The sequence below is a fragment of the Ambystoma mexicanum genome, chromosome 4p (genome assembly GCF_040938575.1).
Source record: "Ambystoma mexicanum isolate Mex_15411 chromosome 4p, UKY_AmexF1_1, whole genome shotgun sequence".
Classification (NCBI taxonomy): domain Eukaryota; kingdom Metazoa; phylum Chordata; class Amphibia; order Caudata; family Ambystomatidae; genus Ambystoma; species Ambystoma mexicanum.
In genome coordinates this window covers 122,588,750-122,615,307 of record NC_090927.1, presented here as the reverse complement: position 1 = coordinate 122,615,307, position 26,558 = coordinate 122,588,750, and the positions used below count along the sequence as shown (strand labels likewise).

At 44.0% G+C, this 26,558-nt stretch overlaps 1 protein-coding gene across 10 annotated transcripts in view; it reads left to right on the top strand.

The window, feature by feature from the left end:
* The window catches only part of AGBL5 (AGBL carboxypeptidase 5), a 1,732,162-nt gene that overhangs the window by 1,346,730 nt on the left and 358,874 nt on the right, over positions 1–26,558 (top strand). For all 10 annotated transcript variants that reach the window (XM_069605526.1, XM_069605530.1, XM_069605525.1 and 7 more), the window contains one exon: positions 6,321–6,530. In XM_069605526.1, coding sequence (XP_069461627.1) covers positions 6,321–6,530 — 210 coding nt within the window. The remainder of the gene's footprint in view (positions 1–6,320; positions 6,531–26,558) is intronic.

Here is a 26,558-nt window from a genome sequence, read left to right as displayed (position 1 = left end):
GGGAAGGCTCTGGTTGTACCTGCGCTCTTGTTGCCTCGGGTGTTCTGGGAAGTGATGCGCTCCAATGGGCGACCAGAGGAGCCCCGTCAGGCTGTGGTCACTGGCAGGCATTGCCCGCTCTCCACACGTAGCTCCGGTCCTCACCAGGGGTCGATCCGTCACAATGCCCCCCCGGCCGCCCCCTTCTTGGTGTAAACAGCGAAGGCGTTTTTCCTCCCAGGTGTTATGGGACACTAAGCTCACCTCAAATGCCGGGTTCGCAGGAAGTACTTGATCCTGTGCCAATGGATGCCGCTGAGGGGAGCTGGGAGACGCCGCTGGCACACGTGGATCCAGTCAGTGTATGAGTCCTCCGGATAGTTATATTCTGGTCAGGTGGACCTTGTTTCGTCCGCTGTGCTGTACCGCGGTGCTGTCCGTTGTGGCTCTGGATCTAGGCGGTTGCCCCAGACGATCGCCGAGAGGTCGGTCTGCTCCCCAGAGACCAGATGGATTATGTGCCACGGTATGCCCGCTGTCAGGTTGCAGTCCTCTGTGGACTGCTGCGGGTTGGCCCCCAGCCTCCGGCTCCGCGTTGTAGTCGCCACCGAGTCTTGTGGGATCACCAGTACCTCCGGGAGGACGTCCCTCGGCTCTCCTCTCAGATGCAGATAAGGCCGGAGCTGAGGCGGTCCGTCTCCACGCAGGTCCTCGGGCACTATCAGCTGTCCACTCTCCGGCGTGTAGGGTCTGCCCCTCCCCCACCTCGACTCCAGTAGCCGCGACAAGGCCTTGCCGGCAGCGTACCGCTCTGCTCACAGAGCGCATGGCTAGGGGAGGTGAGTGGTTCAATTGGTGCCCCTCTATTTGCTAACCTTGTATGCTGGCTCCACGGGGTGATCGGGGCCCCAATGCAGAGGATTTTAATGAGGATTTTATTGCCGGAGCCTTTCAGGCAGCGGCCATCTTGCAAGCGTGCAACAGCGCTCTGATTTTCCACTTTCTTCCTCGTGTTCCTCACTCCTAATGCACAGTGGCTTGGTCTTCCGCACTAGTGGAGTTATTATTTACATAAATTTGGGTATGTTCAATGGCGTTTGGTGCCTTTTTTTGTATTCACCAAGTTAAGTGTAGGTATTGAGTTGGAGTTACCGTCTTAAGCAAACGGTTGTCTTCTGATTTCCAGTTCACAATAACTTTCCCTAAAGTGGGGTTAAAAAAGACTGTAAAGGTAGGAGACTATTGGCCGGTTACTTATTTTGTGGGCCTAAGTTATATGTGGGTTAATGGGACACTCCGCAATGCCTAACTTCAGCATATATTTGGTAACTGTGGTACTCACTGGCTTTATCACTGCGCACTAGTTTAGACATTTAGGCACACTATTAAAGAGGAGGGGATTTCACTGCATGTATAAGGTTGATTTATGGTGCACTTGGTTCAGCATTCATATGTACTCTGTACAGTTAAGTTTTAATCAACAAAATGCTTCTGTTTAACGTCTGGTAGACCATATGTTTGTCCCAATATGTGTCTGTTTTTTTCTGTTTCTTCCTGGACTACTACATGTTACATTGGTATCCTTTGTGATTGATCTTGCATGGGTGGAGGTTTAATTTGCTTTGCTACAACTTTGTCAACATGTACATTGGACCTTCTTGCCTGGTTTCCTTCATTCTAATGCCACGATTTGTTTCTCTGGCATGTTTTACCAATTGTAAATTGCTTCCGTGTATGTGACATGACTATCATACTATTGTGTATCTTGGTATGTGGATACCAGCCTGGAAAAAGACCTGTGGTCGAAACACGTGTCGGCTGTGCTATTCCCATGAAATATTGATTTACTTCATATCAACACTACATGTGCAGTGTGGTTGTGTAACTATTGAAATTGTTGTTCCACTGGATACCCTGGGTATAGGGTCCACTTTTGACACAACCACCCTCTACAGTTACATTTATCTTAGTATTCAATTGTTACCCAACAACCACATTATTCTTTCTTATTAACCAAAAGGTCATAGAACTGACTAGCGCTTTGAGTTCCAGTCTTATGCCACATACTTCTTTAGAATTGTACACATTATGTTACTCTGCTTTTGTACTGCTCCAAATCGCCACCGTAATAGTTTGAATGCTGATCCTATTCCATGGTGCATTGTGCCCCCGCCAGGAGTGCTCCAGACCTTTGTCTGCTTGGGTAGTGAGCAAAAGCGAGGAACGTAGTGGTAGGAAGAGAAAAAGGTTACTGCTTTGAGTTAGGGTGGATGTGTGTCACTATCATGTATCGATTGTCTTCTGAAGACGCTTAGAGAATATACATATGTGTTGAGATCGCATACGTAATTTGGTTCCTAGACAGTTTTCGAGAGCTATGAACTAAAATATTGATTAGTGTTTGGTGTGTGAAGGGCTGTAGCGCGCTCGGCCAATCTTGGTAAAGATGTCTGTTTAATATATGCGCTGCATCCATTTAAAGTACTGCACATATTTCCTGAATGGTACTTTTGGGACTGCCAAATCAATCTTAATTCAGAGGCCTATTCCAAGAGTGGAACAGTCCAGGTGAAATTTGCTTTTGTAGATTAGGAAAACGCGAGGAGGGCAAGGGATATTATATAAATAAAATAGAGCTTGCAATGTTCTGGATGTAATTGGAAGGCTTGTGTTTCTTTCAGCATTTGCCTGCTTCGATCACCTGGATTAAATCAAGCACCATTCCTTTGTGCTATATTACCTAATCAAGGCAATGTGCCTTCTCTACATGTATGCAGACCTTACATTTGTTCTCCAATGAATTAAAAAGACATGGCACACCTCTAATTTAAATGCTCCCAACCCTCAATGAAATCCATATTCAGGGATAGAAAGATTGAGCAGGAGTTAAAAATCAGCTCCTGCGTATCTGGCATCACCCATTAAGCAGGAGCTATCTAGGGGAACTAAGAGCTAGTATAAAGCTTGCTGAAAACGTAACTCCCACGTGGGATGCAAACTATGACATTTTGTTCATTTATCACCTATATTTGTGCTTTAATTGTCTTTTAGGTGTGTACTAATGCTTATTAATACACATTTGAAAACAAAGAAAGTTATAGAGGTATGTTTGTTAGCACTAGTTTGCCTGGGGAGTGAAAAGTAGCTCTTGCTAGCTGTTAATGTCAAGCCAAACAGGCTGTCCAAGACTATAACTGGAAGCCAAACGGCTCCTAGCTCCCAGACATTTTCAACCATCTTTATTACTTATTTGCATTGCACCTACTACTGCTGTCCAGGCATCAGAGCTCCATCGTGAGCAAGCCAAGCCTTTGGCAGACCGTGGTCTCAACAAACATGAAATAAAACAACATTCCATTGCATGCAAATAGTATATATGGTCATGGCAACCGTTCACTTGATAGCAGAGCTAGTATATTATACTAGCTGTGCAATGTAGTCATCCGGCACAACGTGGAATGCTTTGTTAGGGACTATGTGACATCAAGACTGATGTGCAAGTGTTTAAAATGAGAGCTTGCTGCTCTATGAAAATCACATACATTGCAGTGCAACGTTTTACATCCATAAACATCTATGAAAGATACCAATGTTGGAGAACAGGAGTTAAGAATGAAGTAATTTATTCCTTCTTCAACCCAGTCTCAGTAATCTGAATCACCAGGCTTGGTTATTGAGAAGCCAAGGTACAGAGATTGGGATCTGTCCGAAAAGGTTGTGGAGGATCTCCTTTCTGTTTGCAGGCTAGCTATGAAGGCCATTTACAAGTGCTGTGTGAATATTCCTACGGAGGCAATTCATCATTCCAAGATGGGATTTAAATTTGGTTTGACATTCCTGTTATTTCAGATTGACCCTGAAGACCGCATTTGTAGTGGCAATTACATCTGCCAAGAGGTTTAGGTGAGCTCTATGCTCTTTTGTTGAAATCCCCTTTTTTGCCCCTTTTCAGCCTCTTAAATTACCATGAGGATATAGCCGTTTTTCTTGCCAGAGGTAATCTCTAATTTTCACCTCACCCAAAAATTGTATCTGCAGCCTCCGCCATCCAAGGAGGAGCCTAAGCTACAACAGCTGGACCCCAAGAGGGTCCTCCGTTTTTACATCTGTAAGAGAAATTGGAAAACAAGGCCAATTATTTGTTGCCTTTGCAGTCCCCAAAACTGGTACGGTGGTGACTAAATCACTAAATCTCCAGAAGGCTCATCCTTTGAATTTCTGAATGCTACATACTAGCTCAAAATTAAGTCCCTGCGGGTTTACAAGCGCATTCAACGAGAGGGATGGCAGCCACATCTGCTGTTCAGAGGTTTGTCCCTGTCAAGGATATATACCAGGAAGCAACATTGGCCTCTGTCCATACTTTTGCTAAGCGCTACTGTCTAGACACTACGAATTCTCTGGATGCCCGATTTGGAAGAGCAGTCCTTCAGAGTTGCCTGATTTAGAGAAACGTCTTCACTCCCCTTCCACTTTATATTCTGTATTGCTGTGGGAGTCTATCTGAAGATGAGGAATCTGTGGGAGGACACCATCTATTAGAAGAACAAATGACTTACCTATGATTTTCTTTTTGATGGATGGCTACTCCCACAGACTCATCACCTTCCCAGCCATCCCCCGCTAGTAGAGAGTACTGAGGTATATCTGTAGTTATAGAGCAGGAGAGAATATACATGAATGGAGAATTTTCATCCTTCTAGTTCAGCTGCTGCTGACCATGCAGAAAAAGGGGTGTAACTTGAGGTCATGGGATTTCATGCCTTCCTTTTGTGCCAGTGATCTCACCTCCGGAGTCTAGTAGCAAACCTTCAGAAGAAGTAGACAAAGGTTGTCCGATGCCAGCTCCACCAGTGACTTGCATCTAAGGATGAAGAATCTGTGTGAGTAGCCATCTACTAGAAAGAACCTTACACCAGGTAAGTAATTCGTTTTTCTCACAGTTGAGGATCAAGTGAAATCATTGTATACACTCCCGTTTTTTGTTACAATGGTTTTCCAAGCTAGAGAGCTGTGTAATCCTGCGAAGGAACTTAAAGCTTTTGGTGTTTTTCACACGCAACCTGCAACACCACTCTCTCCTCTTCTGGTTTTCATCCACCAACAACTTGTTACTGGGAAAGTTACTCGAGCATTGATGTCCGATCAGTCACATAGCAAGCTGAACGTTGCTGTACTCTGTAGGAACCAGATACCGGAACAGTATATCCAAAAGCATATTATCTTCGAGCTTGGACACTGTCCATAAATATTTGCCTGTTGCACTGGAATCTCAGGCCCATTATGTCTTGATTATGTGGTTAAGAAAACCTCCCCACCGCCTTTAGAATCTCAGACCCGTAACATTTCTCATGTGCTACTCTGCTTGCTCTCTAAGGCAGGGAGTATTCTCATCCTGTCCCTTTGTTGAACTTTAAAATCTTGATTGCTGAAAATAAAACATTTTGTATCTTCTAATTCCATTCTCCTGTCGGTCATAAAGGCACTGCTGTTGAACCTTTGTTGTTCTGCCTTGCAGAAAGGGTTGCTTGCGTGTTATCTGAAATTGCAGCAAGCCTCTACGAGCCTCCATTAGTTTTCTTACCATTTAATTGGTGTTTTTTTCATATTCACCAGCCATTTAGCTTTATTATTAAATGTATATTCCCTTCACATGCACTAACTCCAAACAGAGAGGGCACCCTGGGTGTCGCACAGCACCTTTGAGGGATGTCTGTCTTTGGCTAGTAGTCTGGTTTGAAGACCTTTCAACTGGTATTCTGAACTTTTGCATTAAATAATTAAAGCTTCAAAGAGGGCAATTTACATACAATCAGCATGTGCCTTGATAATCTGTTGAAGGCCTTTGATTTATCGGCTTACATGAATAGTCAGAGATTTGTGGTGTTTAGATGGCATGGGGTAAGGGGGATAATTTAAGCAATTGCCAGATAGTTGCTTTGATAGTTTCAAAAAGGCATTTGGATGGATGTATATTTGCGCTCCATTGAGTAAAGGAGCTGTACCATAAGTGATTTGAAGTATTTATTTGGAAAGTAGCTTCCCTACAGTAGTAGCGTTACCTCTGCTAGATGAGTCAATGAACTTGGATATGGCCCTCACTTTCTTTCGCCCAAAATGAGTTTCATAATCTGACATCAACCAATGGTATTCATGTAGCTTTTGTTGTGCTTTTTACTACGTTGTTTGCATTTCTTTGCAGTGTACCTTTTTGGTCGGAGGTTTGATACTGAGGAATTAAATAATGGATGTGTGATAACTGTGATTTTAAGGATATTTAAGCTGAATATTTTTATGGATTCACTTTAATGTTATGAATCAACCTTTTCATTTTTTAATAGAAACGAGAGCCCAGGAGAAGCGGCGGCAGCACCACCAATCACTGCTGAGAGCGTCTGTTGGCAGTCCCAGCAGGAGCATCCCAAGTTCTTACGCACAGCAGCCTCAGCTTTCTCCTTGCATCACTGCAGGTTTCACAAGAAGCCCAACTCAACTCCCGCATTCAACAGGCCTTGGCAGTTGTTCTCTCCCAGCCTCCATCAGCATGTCAGGTCTGTATCCAATCCAACCTCCAAGCCTCTCTAAGCTCATTCCTTCGCTCCAATCGATGGCCAAGCCAGGCCTTCTTAACAAGGCCTTGAGCAAAAGACTGTCTCCTTTGCTTCACCCTGCCTTGCCTTCTCTGGGTTTCCTGAGCGAGAGGACCAGCAGACTTGGTAGAGACGCCATTGCTTCCAATCACCGCAGGAGGGCTAAGCTAGTCTAGCTTATGCTGCTGCTATGTAGCGACAATGCAATTGGAAGACTTCAAAACACAGCTTGGATTTATTATGTCTGTGTGGATATTGGTGAGGGTGCATTTCTATGCAAGCAGTGGTTATTTGTGTTGCGGAACGTGCAGCTCACTGAGTTCTTGTGGGAGGTGAGTGGAAGTTAACTTTGGGCACCACCCACATGATCACCACATGTAATCAAGCTAAAGGATTTCGACACAGGAGTAATTGTAAATACTATTGATAGCAATCAGGTGCACAATGTAGACATTTTGTTATTATTTTTTAATACAAAGAAGTATTTCTAAAAGGTGAGGATTTTGACACATTTATATAACCTGCGGAAAAAGGTTTAAGAAAATTGTTTGAGTACCATTCCCGTGGTCGTGCAGCAGTTTATATTACTGAAGACAATTTTCTGTGTGTTTGTTTTTTTTACCATTATTTTCTTACTTAATTGTATTGTGCCATAATACTACCTAGTTACACATTGGACAGAGCTGCTGAAACACCAGGACTACTGCTTGCGTGACTACGCACTTAATATGACCCTACACGTCATAATGTCTTCACCACAAATTGTGAAACCTTTTTGGTAATGCTGGCTTTCACAACCTACCGTTTTTTTTTATTTTTTTTTACCCAAAACACAGATGGGTGGTTGATTTTTTTAAAATTTTAAAAGCCTTTTATTGATTTTTATTTTGTTTATTTTTACTCCAAGTATTTAACCCAGTTTGAATGAGACTGTCATCAACTGGTGTTTTTCCACTACGACTGCTATATAGCGGTGGCAGTCGGGCACCCTTTCCAGCAGTCTCTGTGCTTAACCATGACTATTACTTTCTTGTTTCAACCTGAGGCTGGTCACTACTTTCTAGATATCTCCACAGCTTCTGTTAATTGTGTGTGCCTTAAAAGTGGTAGAGACGGAAACAGAATAAGGCGGGAAATGAAGAGAAAGTGGGTCTAGAACTCAACAAAAGTTACATTTTCTAGTGTAGGTTTGTGTTGGTCATGGCCGTGTTATTTTGTAGACACTACTTGTATTTGTACTGCTTGAACATGTACTAGCTTTTGTGTATACAGAACAGCTAATTGTTTTATGTACACACAAAGGATAGAGTTGACTGGTGAGGGAAGAGCAACCTATATAAATAGTATAAATAGGAAGATATCTCGCCATTATTGTCTACAAAGGAAAGATGAGATTTTAGATGCTATACATCTTTAAGGTAAAAATGTAGTTGCGGGTCAGCATGCATTCAAGTACTTATTATCTCAGTCCTCATCCTTTGATTGTAAATGCACCAAAATGTGCTGCTACATTAAATGAGTTGGTAGTGAGTGGGAGTGAATTATTTTTGTAATTAGGAGCAACCATTTTTAATTGCTTTGTCAATGGTTTTTGCTTCATTAGCCTACAATTGTCATGCACTTTATTTTTGATTTTGTAATGGGATGTATGTGTATGTATATTGGTGCATGTATTAATGTACACCTATATATTTGTGAAGAATCTTATTTACTTTGTCATGAAGTTTTCACATCTTTTCAAGGTGGAGACAGTAGCATCATAATTTTCAACTGAAAACAAACTTGTTCTGTTGTTGAGCGTGTGGGTTTTTAGTCTGTGTAAGATTGTTTGTTGCTTGATGTTTTGTTGCTTTTCTTCAAGCATGCATCAGTGTACAATCTTTTATGATCCTGTCTCATGATAGCACACGCCAGCCAAGGAATTATGCTGGTTTATCACCATATTAAAAAGGAACTTCTTTTGCATCAGTGAAAGGCTTTGTTTGATTTCTTTCCTCCCTCACACTGATATTGTACTTAGTAGAAAGTTCCAAGAACCCTTGCAAGGGTAAACTAGAATGCCTTTGATTAAGGGTAGATCACTTCCTGATAAGCATGCGATCATAAAACCGTTGGGTTAAACTTGGAAAACAGCATTTCCTGTTTCTAAGCGTGCTTGCAACTTCTTTTCAATATGTTTACTGCGATCATCCCATAAAACCGTTGGGTTAAACTTGGAAAACAACATTTCCTGTTTCTAAGCGTGCTTGCAACTTCTTTTCAATATGTTTACTGGGATCATCCCATAAAACCGTTGGGTTAAACTTGGAAAACAACATTTCCTGTTTCTAAGTGTGCTTGCAACTTCTTTTCAATATGTTTACTGTGTGCTGGTCTCTGAAAATCCACCAACTATGAAAATGTCCTTGCTAACTTTCCATAAACTAAAAGAATGACTGTGCTCGTGTCTGGGTTTGCCATCAACAAAACGTCCTTAATGGAGTTTTAGTGGAAGTGATGCCATGCTTGCTCTATAATTCAGTCACTTCTCGCTGGATTTTAACATCCTCATTTTCTCCATCCCCTATAATAAAATTAAAAAAACTCCCCTTCCACTTTGATGCTGTTTTTTTGGTTGACACACTTGGGCCATGATCCTTTGCCATGTAGAAAGGATGACATTAGAATTGGAGGATGGGTATAGTGGAAATTAATAGTTTAAGAACACTGTGTATTGCAGGATAGCTGTGGAGAGCATCAGATGGAACAGAGTTGAAATACTTTATATATTTATTGATGACTACAAATTCACCATCATCCCAGCTGTTAAGGCCTCCAAGTAAACTTGTGTGGTATGTGGTATAGAGAAGCCAGAGTCTGGCACTTCTGCTGATGTACATTGTTGTAAACATACGTAGTGTTAACCTGGTAACAATTTATAACACATGCTTTCAGGAAAGGTGATTTTGTGGAAGACATACCTGGGTTGTGAGTAATATTGAATACTTTCCTAATTTTAGTGGAAGCCATCAAAATGAACGCGTACTGAAATAGACCAATTACAAAAGTGCTGTTTCACATTGTGGCAATATTTAATACCAGTGTCTGCACTTTTTTCAGTGACCCATTTACATTGTCTATGAGGAAACTGTAGACAACCAGCGCTACAGGCATGCGATCACTGCCGTAAAGGTGACCAGTGTGATCATTGTCGAATCTTTTATTCACAACACTGACACTGTATAAGAAAGATTGACAATAAGCTCACAGTGAAATCCCACCACTTTCGAGACAATACTTAGACTGACTGAGAGGAGAATGAAGTGCAAACTGCAAGAGATTAAAATGAAAGGGGAAGCCAAGAAATAACCTGTAGATAAATATTTCTAGCAGAAATATAACATCCGCCTCCCCACAGTGAGTTCTCGAACGCAGGATCTTTTCTGTATACTTTAAGACCGTTTTGATATTTAATCATAGAAAGTGCCCTAAGAAATGTAAATGAACATAAATGGTGAGAGAGGTGCTTGTGCTCCCATTTTGCTCAGATCTTTCATGCCAATGAGAGGATAATTCACCAACTAGATGCTAGCAGGAACCAGGCAGCTGTGAATCTATATGAAGTGAATTTCCGTGACATACTTTTACAATTATTGCATTGATAGTTTTCTTAGGCAATACTTAATACTGATTTCATTATTGCTAATACCAAAATGTATAACTATTTCACCATTTTGTTGAAACAATATACACAATTGTGGTAAATAATGATATTCTCTAATATGCAGTCACAATTTGAGGTTGGCAGTGCCTCCATTCATATAAAAAGTCACTTTGTTTTAAGGCTCAAACAAAAATGTAGACTCATATAAACACTTCAATGTAAACTATGCTGGGTCAGTATAATACTTTTTTGTTTCCAAAGAAAAGAAGTCAAATCAGGAACCACATACAGTAAATATATTAAGTTACAAATATGATCGGTTCCTATAGTTTTGGCAGATGTTGGCTATTTATTCTGCTGCCCAGGAACTTAGGCTGGAAATGGTTAGTAAGTGTCACATTCAATTCTAGATAGTGCATCACCTTTTCACCTATTAATAAAGAAAGGTGGGAATGATTGTTTAAAAGTATATCATTATTTAACCCTATAGTAGGTTGAAGTGCTGGATTATTTAGCGTTTTGTACCAACATCAACAATCCTCTAGTTCCACATTGAAAAGCCCTATCTGAAAAGAAAAAGGGAAAGGGAGGAGTGGTACAAACAGACATGGGAGATTTTCTGCACCCTTACTTGTAGCTAGTTATCCTTTTGATGAAGATAAAAATATGCCCAAATTAGCACATGTCTGTAGCAGGAATAAAGTAAGACTACAGTATAAAATATATCTTGGCCTTTTGGTCCTGCACATAGCGTTATTTATTTGCTTCAGTGTGTATCTCATATGTAATGGGGAACTCCATGGTTCATGTGAATTGGGGGACAGTAGTCAGATTCCAACTGTTGTAAAGAAATAATAAATAATTCAAAAGGGAGATAAAATACCGAATTAATTAACAATGGCAAAATGGCTTTTTAATTTTCCTTTTGTGTTGTAGTCCATAACTTACCAAAGGCCCTTTCAAAAAGGGGAAACTTGCATACAGTATGGAAGGGGAAACTTGCATACAGTATGGTGTGTCACAAACAATTGCTTGGCTATGGTTTATGTATAGTGGAATAGATATTGGCTCAAGCCACTGCAACTGCCAAACCTTTGAAAGAGAATATCTTGAACAGAATGTAACCAGTTAGTAGGAAATTATTTCTGAAGATGTGTGCTCCAGAGAGATCTGTGTATGTAAATGAGGCATCCCACAGAGAGAGACCACAACACAAGGTTGGTTCTCTGAAACCCAATGAAAAGGAAATTGGGGATATCCCATTAACTCTAACGACATTTAACTACACTAGCACAAAGAGAGAGACGTACATCAAGATCAATTTAGAAACTATTTAAATTGATCAAATTCATAAAGCAGTTAATGCTGCAATAGAGAAATGGTGCACTGCATGACCGGTCAAGAGCAACGATCAAACAATATACCATAGGTATGAAAAAAACTGACAAGCTTATTTAATAATTCCACATAGACAATTGCAAAACAATATAATTGATCAAAATAAAAACACAGTCAAATATATATGCATATAACAAGTCCTAAATGTACAGAGGCGCATAATAAAACCACTAGATGAGAAACAGTTGAGACACCAAATGTGTCCCAGAAAATGTAAAGGTAACTGCTGGCTAGGTTTGACGGCAGCCTCAAACATATATTGCCAACACATCGGACCTATTCAATTAAGACACAATCGGCATGCCACAGGCTGAGAAAAAGCCCACACCTTTTAGAAATGCGAATAAAGAGAGAAAATGAATTAACATGAAGACACAATTGCATTGGTTAAATGGGGTGATATCAGAATATGTACTCCTAAGTGCATTCATTACATTGAAAAAATGCATTTTTTTAAAAATCAAGACCCACCATTGGTGCATTCGGCCCTTCATTTTGCCTTAAAATGACACTATCTAGAAGATGTATCATCATTGAATCAACAATTTAAAGAGGCGATCACAAGTGGAATTCTGAAAATATTAAAAAAATATATAACATCTTAATTTTAGAAGAATAGAAAAGGAAAGAAAAATATACTACTAGCCCTCAGCAATCGTATATGGAGAATATGCAATTGCAGCAATGTTTTGTGATGAGTGGCATCATGAACCTGTGATCTAAAAGAACAGGAGGTGAATTTTAAATTGGTCTTACGTTTCCTCATGTCCTGAAACGCACAATAAGTGCCAGAAGAATAAAGGCTATACCTTAAGCAAACTAGGACAAGAACAAGCATACGACTAGATGAACTGGCATTATCACGGTTGTGAGTAGGATTATTAGATTGTGTTTAAAACCATGGGAACACAATGCACGCCATGGAAGGCGGGAAAGCAGTTCAGTAAGGCTGGATAGCCAAAACCTGTCTAGAAGTGGTACCCAAGTTAGGAGTACACACTAAAGCGTTAAATGGCATGACTCCATGTTGTGAGGATACCCATTACCAAAAACGAAGCCAAATGATGCGTCATGTAACATACCCATTAATACGAATTTGATGGGAAAACAAAACACTGCCCATGTTGCACGCTAGCAGAGATAAATGGATCATAGTAGGTCTACAGGAAGATAATAAAAGGAAAAGACTAACTCCACAAATTAGCAGTTTGTCACTCAAACTGAGATTGTGATTTATAAATCCAGGGTTGTTCTTTGCAGCCGAGTTTGATGCACCTTTGGTCTGGAAACACTTTTTGTAGCACCCACCGCTTGATTTTATCAGGTGTATGTCCTGATGGATAACATGTTGCACATGGGGTGCTGTTAAAAAGGACATAATGCAGTCCAAGGAAACAAACAACTATGTCTAAACCTCATATATCCCCAATTTGCCTTCTCCTCTTTCCATCATTACTTGGACATTTATCTGTATGTATCAATCTCCTCAGTCCTTTATAGTTTTCCTAAATCCTCAGTTTCCTGTTTCTTACCGACACCTGAATTGTCACTCGCAATACCTCTTCTTCTGGTACTCCTGCTTCCACTTGATCCTCATTTTTGCACTCTCCCAGATCCTCTGTTATAGGTGGTGGTACTGACATCATGGGTCATGCCAACTCTATTCCCTGCACTCCTCAACCAGCTGTTCCTTCCTTATCATTTGAATGTCGTCTATCAATTTAACAACCTCACCCCATTTATTTTATTATCTACTGTCTCCTGGCCCTCTTTCTTTTTCCACCAATCTTGACTTTTTTTCCATATGCTCCACCTACTGACTTCTTTCTTCCTACTTGGAGATTTTAATCTTTAACTAGGTTCCTTCCATGCGTTCTTCACCTTCCCTGCTATTGCCAACTCCCATAGGCTCACCTAAGGACCCACTCCTTCTCACAATGCTGGCTCCCATCTTGACCATCTTTTCTTTGCATGGCTACTCAATTGTTTCTCCTTTTCGAAGGCTGATTACCACTTTTTGTTCTTCTGCTCTGCCTTACTTGCTGCCCCTACTATGCTGCTCCCCATCATCCTTCTATAGATATTAATCTTCTTACTCCTACATCCTGTTCCCTTTCTTCCATTCTGTATGGGCATCTCTGCTTAGGGACGGGACCAGGACCTTTTTCTTCCAAAAAAGAGCATTTCCCCAGGCCCCCATAGTCTTGCCCTCTGGTGCCTGGCCCAAGTCACCTTTTCTGCGCTGACTAGATCTTACCGTCTTCCTGCAGGTTCTCCACAGAGTTTGCACATTTTTTTCGTCTTTCCTTGCTGCTTTTTTCAGTCTTGCCAACCTCTGGTGCCTCGCCTGCAGGTGTTCCTGCTACGACAGTTTTCCCGTGTTGGATCTGCATGCAATCTGTCTCCTGTGTTTGGGCGCCGGTCATCGGTAGGAAGATTGCACGTTGTGTCAAGCCCTTGCGCCATGCTCGCTGACAAACCAGTTGGCGCAGTGGGGGGAGAACTTGGCGGCATCCCCTACAGACCATCCGAAGGACTTTGTGCATCACAGAAGCAAGGGTGGGCAAGGTAAGCACAAAACCTTTTACTAAATCACCGCGCTAGGGAGATTCCTTTACGGGGATTCTACTGCGCGGGAGTGGTTCTGAGGACCCTAGCACCAGCCAACGTCTCGAGACTCCTAGAGTAAACGGTCCTCTGACTAAGGGGCCCTCTTTGTCCTCCTGAGAGAGGGGCTGAGGGGTTGCAACACTGATACCGGGACACGTTCCGAGGGGCAAACATGCTCTCGTACCAGGCCTAGGTCTGAGGGGACGCCTTTATGTTCAAATACTGGACGAAAACCTGAGTGCCATGCCTACCGGAGGTCCTCCCGAGGTCATATCTAGCACTGAGTTACCCCTCGAGGGCCCTTCAGGGTCTGGGGTTTCAGGCTCTATGCAGGACAGCTCCTTCCCGCGCTTTCCTGCTCAAGTCCAGTGGTGCACAGCATACCCCACCCTGTCTACTATGCTGCGGTATACTCAGAGCACGGCCTATTCTGGCGGGGGCAGTCCACACTTTACCATGTCCTTCGGCTCCACCACATTGCTAGGACACGTTCTTGGAACGTTTTATGGGACTTATGCGGTCACAGCAGATGACAGGCTGTCTTAAATCTCTATTTAAAGAGGTAGTCTCCTCTGCCGCCAATGCAGCTGGAGGCCCCAGCTCAACCAACACCGTTGAAGGCTCAACCTACCCCGCCTCTGAGAAAACCCCGCCAGTTAATCCCCAAGCTGAAGGCACACCAGGCCCGCAGGCACCAGCTGAGCCTACCCCGGTACCTGCTCCAGGGATCCAGGGGGACTCACAACAGGAAGGGGAGTCAGCGCAAGCAGACAAGGACACTGATGACGACGAGGACTTAAGAGGCCTCTGCGTCTGTCAAGACCTTCCACGATTGCATGGAAGGGCTGGTGGAGTTCTTGGGGGTGCCTGCTCCTCAGCAGGAATAGCCAGAGTCGACAGTACTGGCAGAGGTGCTGGCTCTCAGGACACACAGCATGCCAGGCATACCTTTGCAAAATGACTTGTCCACGCTAGCATCAAAGGGCTGGCTCAAACCACACTCAGCGCTGCCGTTGAACAAGAGGCTTGACGCCAGATATAAACAAGTGGAGAGAGAGTCCGTGCTCCTCTCTTCGCATCGGCAACCACATTCATCTGTTATTGTGGCAGCGTCTTTGTATGCCAAGCCACGGGCCTCTGGGTCATCAGGGTCTTCAGCAGTAGCTCTTCTCAGCAAGGAAGAAAAGCTGTTGGAGGCTTATGGAAGGAAGGTGTAGGCAAATTCAGGCTTTCACCTCAGACAGGCAAACGTGGTTTATCTCGGCAGCCGCCAATCAAAATCTGTGGAGGGAAATCGCTGACTTCTTGCCAGACCTCCCTCTCAACAGGCAGGCCCCTTTTTAAGGCAGGACTGGCAGAAGCAAAAGTAGTGGCACAGGATTTGCAGTAAGAGGAATATGTGTGGCTACAGACATGCAGTGATCTTAACCAACGGATATGCAGTAGCATATCCTGAACCTCCCTTTTGCAGGGGCGAACGCTTCTACTCCTCTACTGACGAGGAGCTCAATAAAAAGACCACCAGCTCCCAGGCGGTAAAATCGCTCGCAATTCTGACCATGCCAGCAGCCAAGCATTTTGGGTCACAGGGCAGAGCAGACCAGTGGAACTGGTCGTTCAGGGGCTTCCAGGACCATAGGTCCACACAGCTGGACAGGTCACCTAATCCACAGAGGCGCATGCACCAGCTGGAACACTCCAAAATTGTTCTTTCAGACCCCCGCCTCAAACCAGGTCTCTGAGGCCAAGAAGCAATGTGGATGGCGTCCCGGTCCACCCCTCACCAGTGGGGGGGTGGGTGGGGGCGGCAGATTGTCTCTCCACAAGATGCAATGGCATTCTCTGGTAAAGGACCCCTGGGTGCTTTCTGTGGTTTTAGGAGGGTTTTGTCTCCCGGTCCCCTCACCGCACCCAATTTCTCCCCCCTTAGTGCTGATAGGTTCCCCGGTTTTTATGTCAGAGATTACTTCTCTCCTTCAGAACCAGGCGGTGGACAGGGGCCCCCAACTCAAAGGTGATCTGGTTACTATTCCAGAATTGTTGCCATCCACGAAAAGAACCGGATTGTCTGGGGTGGCCCGTGAGTGGTGCAGCTTGACGATTGAATTGTGTTCAGCACGTTGTGAGGTCTGTTCACAACGTGCTGAACACGTTTTTTTCCACGGAGGCCAGGATCAGGTTTGTCAAAGGAGCCACGGTAGGCGCTGCATGAGCTGTAGGAAGCATCCCTGCTTTTCCAGTGAGTAACCAGCGTGCCATCAGCTTCCACATCAGGCCGGCAGCATTGACGGCAGCACTGAAGTATTGCGGTACCGCGGTACAGAAGCACTGACGTGCCCCCGGTAGTTTCACCCTGATTGCAGCCCTTGGTCCACAAACTTTTTCCACGACTACCCGCCCCCAAAAGCAGAATTGAAGGGGACTGCTAGAGTCCGGGAACCAGGAAATCAGCTGAAACAGCCCAGCGGGTCCAGGTTAACGTCCCAATAAGGTGCCTGGGTTCGAGTTGGCTGGAAGTTTGCAACCCGTCTGCCTTCCTTCTTTTGAGCAATCTTCTTTTGTTGAACCAGCCGGTGATCCAATCACTTGCCACCCTTGTCTCTCACCGACTATTGACAACAATGGCTCCCTACTCCATTTATGCACACATTTGAAACCTAACTCCTTAGGTCCTGTCATGCCAGTTATAATAACATAATTGGTTTTAATTTGTCAGCAAGTCCCAATTTGGAAGCCTTCGCCTCCAGTTCAGATTTTTCGGATATGGCCAGCTTTTGTGAAGATGCTGTCTCTATTCTATCAAAGAGCACTTCTTTTGCAGGAGAGGCTACTACTCTCTCCCTAATTAACACTATGCTCTTAAAATATCTAGTTTATTCACACTATGTACAAATATGGTGCAGAGCAGCATGAACTAAAGATGATTACAGCGAAAGTGGTGGACATTATTCTAGATTGCATTACTGACCCGCCTCCTGCTGACATTGAAGGAACAAATGCTGTTATAAGTCAGGAGCCTGTCAAAATAAATGTTTTGTTGGAACTACATGGAAAAGTTCCCTCTGATGATAAAGGTATCCAGGTATAAGGCTTATCTGGATGGATACCCATTTCTATGGCTTTAACCCAGGACTCTTTAAATGTTATTGCCTGCTCTGTAGAAGATGCTTTAGAAGCCTTATGCAATGAAATTTCCATGATATAGTCCTCTTACTGTGTGTAACAAAAGGTGTGGGAAGTGTCAACCAGCACGCAAGTCTGCCAAGCAAAGTAACCGTGTGGCATTTTTAAATAAGGAAACTTGCTGTACGTCGTATTGAGCACAAAGCATCCTCCCCTACCTCTAAAGCAATTATGTTTATTAAAGACCAGGGTGATGGAACAAGACAAGTTGAACTGAGAGGGCCTCTAGACAAACGGATACGTCAGAGTAATTTGAGTTCATTGAAGGTGGCACCAGATCGATCCTATATTGTCCCAAAGCCACCCAACCTTGTTACTAAGCTTGATGAGCCTGCCACTATTTTCTAAACTAGATCTGATTCCTGTAAAATCTCTACAGCTTCTGCTTGTAAAGTTTTGGAAAATGGCAGTCCTCGTCTTTTGGATCCTTTTATCTCTGTGCACCACTCTATAAGATATTCTAATCACGTGTGTGTACCTAGAACTGTAACAACATAAGGGAATCTGGTTACATTTGAAGATTTGTCCCCTAGAGTGGATAGCCCTTTCCTTAACTGTACCTCCTTGCTGGCTATGTGGGACAATCTACCTTGGTGAGCGGCAATCAGCAGTAAGGACATATTGCGTATTGAACTACCTAAATGGGAAAGCTCCACAAACTGAGCGCCAGTTGATTTTCCCTCTTCTGCTGTCGTTTTGCTGTCATGTTCTTGTGCTGAGGTACTGCTAAAATGGGGCTTTAAACTAACGTTATGTTGTAAGCAGCCTGGTATGAGGGCTTACACGTGGGTAAACCGGACACCCACCACTTCTAGGATGTGCTCCAATGTGCAACCCAGGCTACACTCAAAAACAGTCTTTCCTCAGGTCAATTTTAGCAACTGGAGTGAGAGCCTGTGAGAATCCAGTGGTCAGGATAACTATTGACACTATGATAAATATGACTCTATTCTATGGATGTGTTGGAATATTCGCGGCTTCCAATCATTTTTTGCTACACCCCCAGGGCATTGCGTATATTAAATCTAGAAAGGTTTTCATTTTACAAGAAATGTGGTTTACTAAACCTTTGATGGCTACAATATTCTGCAACGATGCGCCAGCCGTGGAATCAAAAGCAGTCCTGTTGGTGGCCTTGCGATTTGTGTGCAGTCCAAATTAAGCTTAATATCATTTTGTGATTAAATAGATTCTCTGTATGCCATGACTGCCATTCTTCAGGATCATCCTGCTATAACCAAAATGTAGATTTTAAATGATTATTCACCGCCTGGAGGGGTTTTGCTAAAAAAGATTCAGCACACCATTGATGATCTACTCTCTAGATGGATTGCACTTTGCCCCAGGGTAAAAGTTATTATTTCTGGAGAATGCCTCTCAATTGCTGAATACTCTCCCATCATCTTCTGAAGTATTTGATCAAGCGCTAGGGCAGGATAAAAAGACTAAAATCTTGGCGGGCAAATTATTATTATTTTTTTTTTTACTGGCATTTACAATTTACACAGCATAATCCACTATTCGATCATAGACATGGGCAAATGTATATGTATGAACTGAAAAAATTACGGCAATGAAACGGCTCCATGTACCTGGTCTAGTTGGAGGAGTTCCTCTCCTCTTGATTATGCCTTTGTTGATAGGAATACTTGGGAACATTGTGGGACTTTGCTGGTTAATTCTGCGCTCAGTGATCATGCCATACAATCTTGGATTTGTAAGCTCCCTTTCTCCCGTTAAATGCTTTATATTAACAACTCTATTGTATCTAATGTACTGGGTAACCAGATTATTTGGAGTGGTAGAAAAATCTTTAATATGAGCAACTTTATAAATGACAACCAAATATCTCTTAAAGTGGCTTGAGCGGAATAAACGGGACCTCGCCTGCCTTATGGTATTTTTGAGAAAGCGGTTGAAATTAAAACACAACATAAAACCTATCTTTTTGATGTTATGATTCACCATGCAAAAAAACATCAGGAAAATTGCAATAGGATAAAGGAACCTGTTTATAATTGGCTGGATAAAAAACATATGCTTGCGTTGGCCACTACTCGATTCAGAAGTTATACATTTTCCACTACTTGTGCAGATTGGAAGTTTCTCTTTGGACTTCTTAAAAACAATGATGGGGAAAAATGTTTGCGCCATAGTTACAAATTTTGTAAATGGGCAATCAAAGATTGAGCTTAATCCAATTTGTGAAACAGACTGGTGTTTCCTTCTCATGGATATTTCCTTATTATGATCTTGCCTGCCCTCCTGCAAGTAAGCCCCCATATATGCTGATGGCACATTTTACTGCTGACTTTACAAGAGATGATATTGTCATGGTTATTAATTCCCTGAACTGTTCTAGTGCTTCCAGGGCCCTGCTTCATTGTCGAATATTGTTTTAAAAGAAAACCAGCAGTTTTGGGCCTTTGTACTTGAACAGCTTTTTTGTAAAATTTTAGATAGTGGCAGAATTCCGGAGAGCTGGTGAAAATCAATACTCATTCCTGTGTTTAAAAAGGGAGATCGTACAAGCCCCCAGCACTAATGACTGTTGGCAATGCTTGATATCAGCCAAACTCCTGTTTCCTCTATATTGCTTAAAAAACTAGCAAAGTGGGCCATGGTAAAAGGGTTGATATCACCCTTTCAGACTGGCTTTTGTAAAGGTCAGAACATCCTGCACAATATCAGTGACCTCCATTCTATCATCTCAGGCTGTAAGGTGAAATCCGGTGGTAACCTTAAACTATGTTTTGTAGATTTTTCAAAGGCATTTGATGCAGTCTAATGCCACCTGCGCTGGGCGAAATTAAAAAATTGGGGCATTGATACCTCTTTACTACATTTTCTTATCTCACTCTATACTGATAACACTGTTGTGGTCCGGATAAAGCAGACCGGTGAAATCACACATGAAATTCTAACTAATCTTGGACTAAAACAGGGCTGTGTCATGGTCCCTTTTCTGTACAATATATATATTAGCGACGTCGGACTAGCAATCGAGTCTGCCTGCAATTTCCCTCCTCGTATTGGAAAATTACCAGCACCATGGCTAGGTTACGCTGATGATCCCATTTTGCTGGATCAAACCCTGATAGGCCTCCAACGTTCGATTAATGCTTTGGTTTTATATACAGGAAAAAACTCTCTAAAATAAACGTTTTGAAAACCAAAGTATTGATTGTCGCTACTGAGCTTAGTAAATTGGGCCCGGGTTGGTCTATAAGTGGATCACAGCTAGAGGTTGTGGATAGATACATCTGGGAATCCTTGCATGTAGTTCCCGGACACTAGACTTTTATGGTAGTTTTATTGGGACTAAAATACTCCAAGTGGACAATGCCTTAGCGTTTCATCTGTAAAAAAGGTGGCCATAATCTCAAAGCCCTTATATATGTCTATCGCAAAAGCATACCACCAGGAATACTCCATGGCCTCGCAGTACTGACAATCTTTAATGAGATGGGTAGAAAAATTGGAAGGTAAACGTTTTCGATCTATTGTGGGTGACCCGAGCTCTGTCCCAGTGAAGGCCTTACGCTGTGAACTGGGTGTCCCATCTATTCTGTATTTTTGGCTAGTGCAATGCTGTAACCTTTTTATTACCATCTATTCATCCTCATTGTCTTCTAATACTCGGTTTATTTTTTTGGCTCAAGTATATGTTCAGGGATGTGAAAATAGATTCCTGGCAGAGTTACAATCTACAACAAAAGCTAGAGACCGAGTAAAGATACCAGGTCACACAGCCGCTCACAATGGAGCCCAGATACGGGCTGATATTCTTTCAAAGTTCAAAAATGTAATTCTTTTTCAAGTATCAAAAGTACTAAAAAGTACATTGGTGCATTATGTTGTTTATGTGCAATTGACTAGACTTGCCCTGAAGAAGGAACTATTTCCGAAATGCATTGGCTTTAGTTTATTACATATGAGTTGCGGCAACTGCTCCCTCACTAAGAAGATATTAGTGACAGCTTTGTTTTTTCTTCGGATAAATTACTATTTGAAAACCAACAGACTTCCTCTTTTTTATTATTTTTTATTTTTTGTACTTTTGATACTTGAAAAAGAATTACATTTTTGAACTTTGAAAGAATATCAGCCCATATCTGGGCCCCATTGTGAGCGGCTGTGTGACCTGGTATTTTTACTTGGTCTCTAGCTTTTGTTGTATTTTCAAGTCAGGGTGTCTCCAGACTTGTCACAGCCAGCTCCTTCTGAACTACAATCTGCATACTTCTACTGCCACATTTGATTACAAGATTGGAAAAGACTCCTAATCAAGTGGTGCCCACTCTCTTCTCTGTTTAGAGTTACAATCTACCACATATTGATGTGACTCTTGACAACCTGTTACATGCCCTTAATGCTGTTGGTATTCTAAAAAAGAAATCTAGAGACTTTGATATCGTGGCAAATATTGATAGTCTTGCGAAGAAGAAATTCTATGTAGTCTATAGCACGCAAAGTTTCCATTGTAATTACCCCCGCTCATACTTCACAAAATTTTGCTCAACACAATTACATACATTTATTATCTATTTAAGATTGAATATACTTCCCACGATCGAACATACGAGTCGTTGGAGTCATTTGTCCCTCGATGAGCGGTCTTGCCGCTTATTATGGAGTCGGCTCGGCACCTCCTGACAGTGCCCAAAGCTGAGGTCCTGCCACCTGAAGAGATATGCATGTTTTATTACTAATGAAAACACTCTAGGCACTGATCAATATTGTAGTAATCTATATGGGGCAGAGTCTATTGCAATTACCATGGCCGCCTAGCATGTGTGGAGTCAGTGGGTGGCTCACAAGTGCAGTCAGTGGGTGGCTCTTAAGTGCAGAGAGAAAAGTCTGTAGGGTTGCAGATACAGGCCCTTAAGTGCTGGGGAGCCCGGAGGCAGTGCAAGGGGAACTTGACATGCAGGAGCCTGAACCAGAGTTCAGAGGGTGTCCAGGTGGCCAGTGTGCGGAGCTGTCGGGTGCATCAGTAGGGGGGAGAGGAAGAGAGAAAACGGAAGTGAAAAGGAAGGTCTTAAGTTGCTTGCGGAATGGGAGGTGGTTCTGCTCAAGTTTGAGAGAGGCAGGGTGGCTGTTCCAGAAGGAGGCCCCAGCCGAGGAGATGGCTCTGCCCCCCAACTCTCTGCTTGGAGAAGCGTCTGACCCTCGGAGTTGGAGGTGGATGAGAGGAGAGCTCAAGAAGGAAGATGTTTTGGATTCGAAAGTTGGAGGGAGACAGGTCCCAGGCCCCAGGCCCCGGAAAGCCTTGTGTACAATACAGAGGGTCTTGAAGTTGATCCATGCAGCGACGGGGAGCCAGTGAAGAGATTTCAAAGCTGGAGAGATGCAATCCCTGGGCTTGAGGCCAAGGACAAGTCTCTCAGTCCTGTTGTGGATAAGTTGTAAAGGTCAAAGAGTAGAGACAGGAAGATTTAGAAAGAGGCTGTTGCAATAGTTCAGCCTAGAGAGGACCAGAGCTCTGGGGGAAAGTGAGAAAAGGAAGAATACCTCTGAGGAGTTGCAGTTGATAGTTTGACTTCTTAGAGACGTCAGAGATGTGAGGAGAGGAGTGGGTGGAGTCGAAGATGACACCAAGGTGGTTAGCCTCACAGGAAGGAGCAGGAAGAGTGGGCCCCCTGGAGAGAGCTAGAGGAAAGGAGGGAGTGGGAGTCTCAATGAGGAGGATCTCAGTCTTACTGGCAGAGATCATTGGTGGCACACCATTCCTGAATCGTGGCCAGACAGTCTGGTATATGAGAAGAAGCAGAGGTTGCTGAGGAGAGCCTGAAAGAGAGCCAACTGCCATCTGCATAACATTGAAAATTGGAGCTCAAAGTAGCAATGCAGTGGGCAACAGGTGCCAGGTAGTGGTTGAAGAGGCAGGGTGAGAGGTTAGACCCGTGGTGAACACCTCAAGTAGAGAGAGAAAGAAGAGAGGAAAGACCCCAGTTGGACCTGAGAGGGTCGTTCGGTGAGAAAGGAGGTCAACCAGCCCAAGGCCTAATCAGTAATACCAAGGTTGTCCCAGAGATGATTGGGCAGGACGGCATGGTTGACCGTGTCAAAAGCAGAAGCTAGATCAAGGAGAATGAGGACAGGAGGGAGATTAGAGTCAAGATTGGAGAGCAAGTCTTCAAGTGTGTTCAGGAGAGCAGTTTCCGTGCTTCTGGCAGCTCTGAAGCCAGACTTGTGGTCATAGAGCCAACCAACATATTCAGTATGTAGATTGAGCTGGGAGATGACCAGCCTTTCCAAGAGTTTGCCCAGAAAAGGAGTGACAGAGATTGGGCGATTGTTAGCCGGAGACGAAGTATCGGCCGGTGGCTTTTTTAGAAGAGGTGCTCAAGAGGGTGTTTAAGAGGGTAGGGGAAAGTTCCAGTGGCAAAGGAGTAATTGCAGAAATCGGCCAAGGCTGGAGCAAGCGTGTCGATGTAGTCCTTGATTGTTCTGGATGAGCAGGGGAAAACCTGCTTTGATGAGACTTTCATATATCTGACTTGTCTAGAAACATCATCGGGGGCGAACAGGGAAAGGGAGGCGAAAGAAGGAGAGACAGCCTCAGACAGTGAAGGAATGGTAGAGGAGGAGGAGGAGGAGGAGGAGGATGAGGTAGAGGAAGAGGGGGTGGACAGGATGTCCTGAGGTTTAGTAGTGAAATGAAAGGCCAAGGCCGTGCAGAGGGCCTGGGAGAGAACAGAAGAGGTAGAGACTGCAGCAGGATTGGGCAGCTCCTTCTGGTGGTACCAGTACCTGCTGGGCGTCATGGCGGCATGTATTTTGGTGCTGCCATTTGCCAGGTCGAAAATAAGACGATTGCAGTTGCATCTGGCAGCGAACTGGGTCCTGGATAGGGGCTGTCAGACGAACGAGGTCTCTATCCCAGACGAGGTCAGGCCAGGTGTTGTCAGCAAGACAATATCATGGGTCAGGGCCCCTTTCCGCAAGCCGGAGCTGGCGGTGGTCATTAAGACGGATTCCTCTTTGGAGTCTGGGGGGAGCACACTGGACAGCTTTACAGTTCATGGCTTGTGGTCTCCTCAACAGCAAGACAAACACATAAATGTTCTGGAACAGAGAGCAATCCAATTGGCTTTAAAGGCCTTTCTCCCGCTGATCAGGAGCAAAACTATCTTCATCAGGACAGACAATGCAACCTTGATGTTTTGCCTCAACAAGTAGGGTGGAACGAGGTCTCCAATTCTTTGCAGTTTGACGATTCAGATCTGGGAGAGTGGGCCCTGGAGTAGGGCATTCATCTCAGCGCCATACACCTGCCCGGAGAAAGCAACTCTGAGCCGGACAGGCTCAGCAGGCTCCAGATGAACAACTACGAATGTGAGCTGGGCTTGCAGGTCCTTGATGCCTTGTTCAGGGTCTGGGGCCACCCAGATGTAGATCTATTCGCCTAGGAGCAATGCAAAGTGCAGGCGGTTTGCGTCTTGGATGGGGAAAGGCAGGCACTCACTAGGGGATGCCCTCCAAATCTCCTGGAGCAACCGTAGGGTTATGCGTTCCCTCCAGCGCCATTAATCCAAACGGTGTTTATGTTCCAGGACGTGACACAGTGCTGTATGATTCTGGTGGTCCCGGACTGGCCGGACAGAATCTGGTACTCCGATCTGGTGAGCATGGCAGGGCAGGGGCTTGTTCCCTTGCAGACGATAGGCCGTTGCACCTCTCATCAGGGGGTGGGAGGGGACAAGGGTTCACCCGCTGCCAGAATCCCTAGCCCTCTCAGCCTGGTACCTGAGCAATTGAAAATGCAACAGATGGGACTATCGCATGCCAATCTATATATCATTCAAATGGCCACTACACTCCAGTACTAAAGTAAGTGGACCAGGTTCTGCTACTGGCCCAAGGACAAGGGAGTGGATCCAGTGTCCTGCTCTCTTGACCACATCCTGCCTTTTTAGGCACTCCTCACCAGTACTGGCGTGCATGTAGAGACATGTCACACATCTGGCGGCAATTGGAGCATACAGGAATACGCAAGGGCAATCTTTCTCCTCAGCCAATCCGGTGGTGAAGAGACATTTGCAGGGCTGACGAGGCTTCGTCCCCCAGTCAAAAAGCCTCACCCTGTGTGGGACCTCATTCTGGTGCTTGCAGCATTAGTACACAAGCCATTCGAAACCCCTGGTACTACCGAGATCAAGTGGGGTCACCCTCAAGACGGCACTATTGGTAGGCCTTGCGTCAGCTAGGTGCATTAGCGAGATCCAGGTGTTGGTGGTGTCAGAGCCTTTTCACAGTTTTCCACAAAGACAAAGTGGTCATGAAGACACACCAAAAATTCATGCCTAAAGTAGTCTCCTCATTTCACAAAAGTGAAGAAATTGTACTCCCAACCTTTCTTATGGTTCCTCACTCCGAGGCAGAGAAGTCTTTACACTGCCTAAACATCAGGACTCAAGTTCTACCGGTACAGGATGAAGGAAATCGGGTCGGATGCCCTTCTGGTCACATTTGGTAGTACTACACCGGGAGGTCAGGCATCTAAGGGTTCTGTAGCCAGATGGATGGTGGAAGCCATCACTGAGTCATAATAACTGCTGAAAAAGCCATGCCCTGAGAATAGGCCGCAGCAGTAGCATTCCAGAGACGGGTGACATGGCAGGTCATCAGTAAAGCAGCCACGTGGGCTTCACCATCGGTATTCTGCAAGCATTACTGTCTGGATGTTAGTGCCAGGGCAGATGCCCAGTTTGGACAGGCTGTCCACAAGACCTTTTTTTCTAAATGAACCACACTCTGCCCTAAGGGCTATATTGGTTGCAATCGCCCAAACAGTATGGAGGAAAGGCGACTGGATGTAGGAGTAGTAACTAACATACTCATGATCCATAGTCCCCTTTCCTCCATATGACCCTCTGCCCCCCCTCCCCCATTTAAAATAGGTAATGCTAGATCAGCTGTCTGGCACGTACAAGGGAACTGAGGCCTGGCGCCGGAGGGTGGGGCTATGGGGGGCATGGTAGCGCCTGTAAATTTAAAGGGAAGATGCTCTTTCCTTTAATAAAATAAATAAAGGTGGTTCTGGTCTCGTCCCTAAGGAGGGACGCCCATACAGTATGTAGGGAAGGGGACTATGGACTAGGAATACTTAGGCACTACGCTAAGTAACTTTTAATTTCCCTACTTACCCC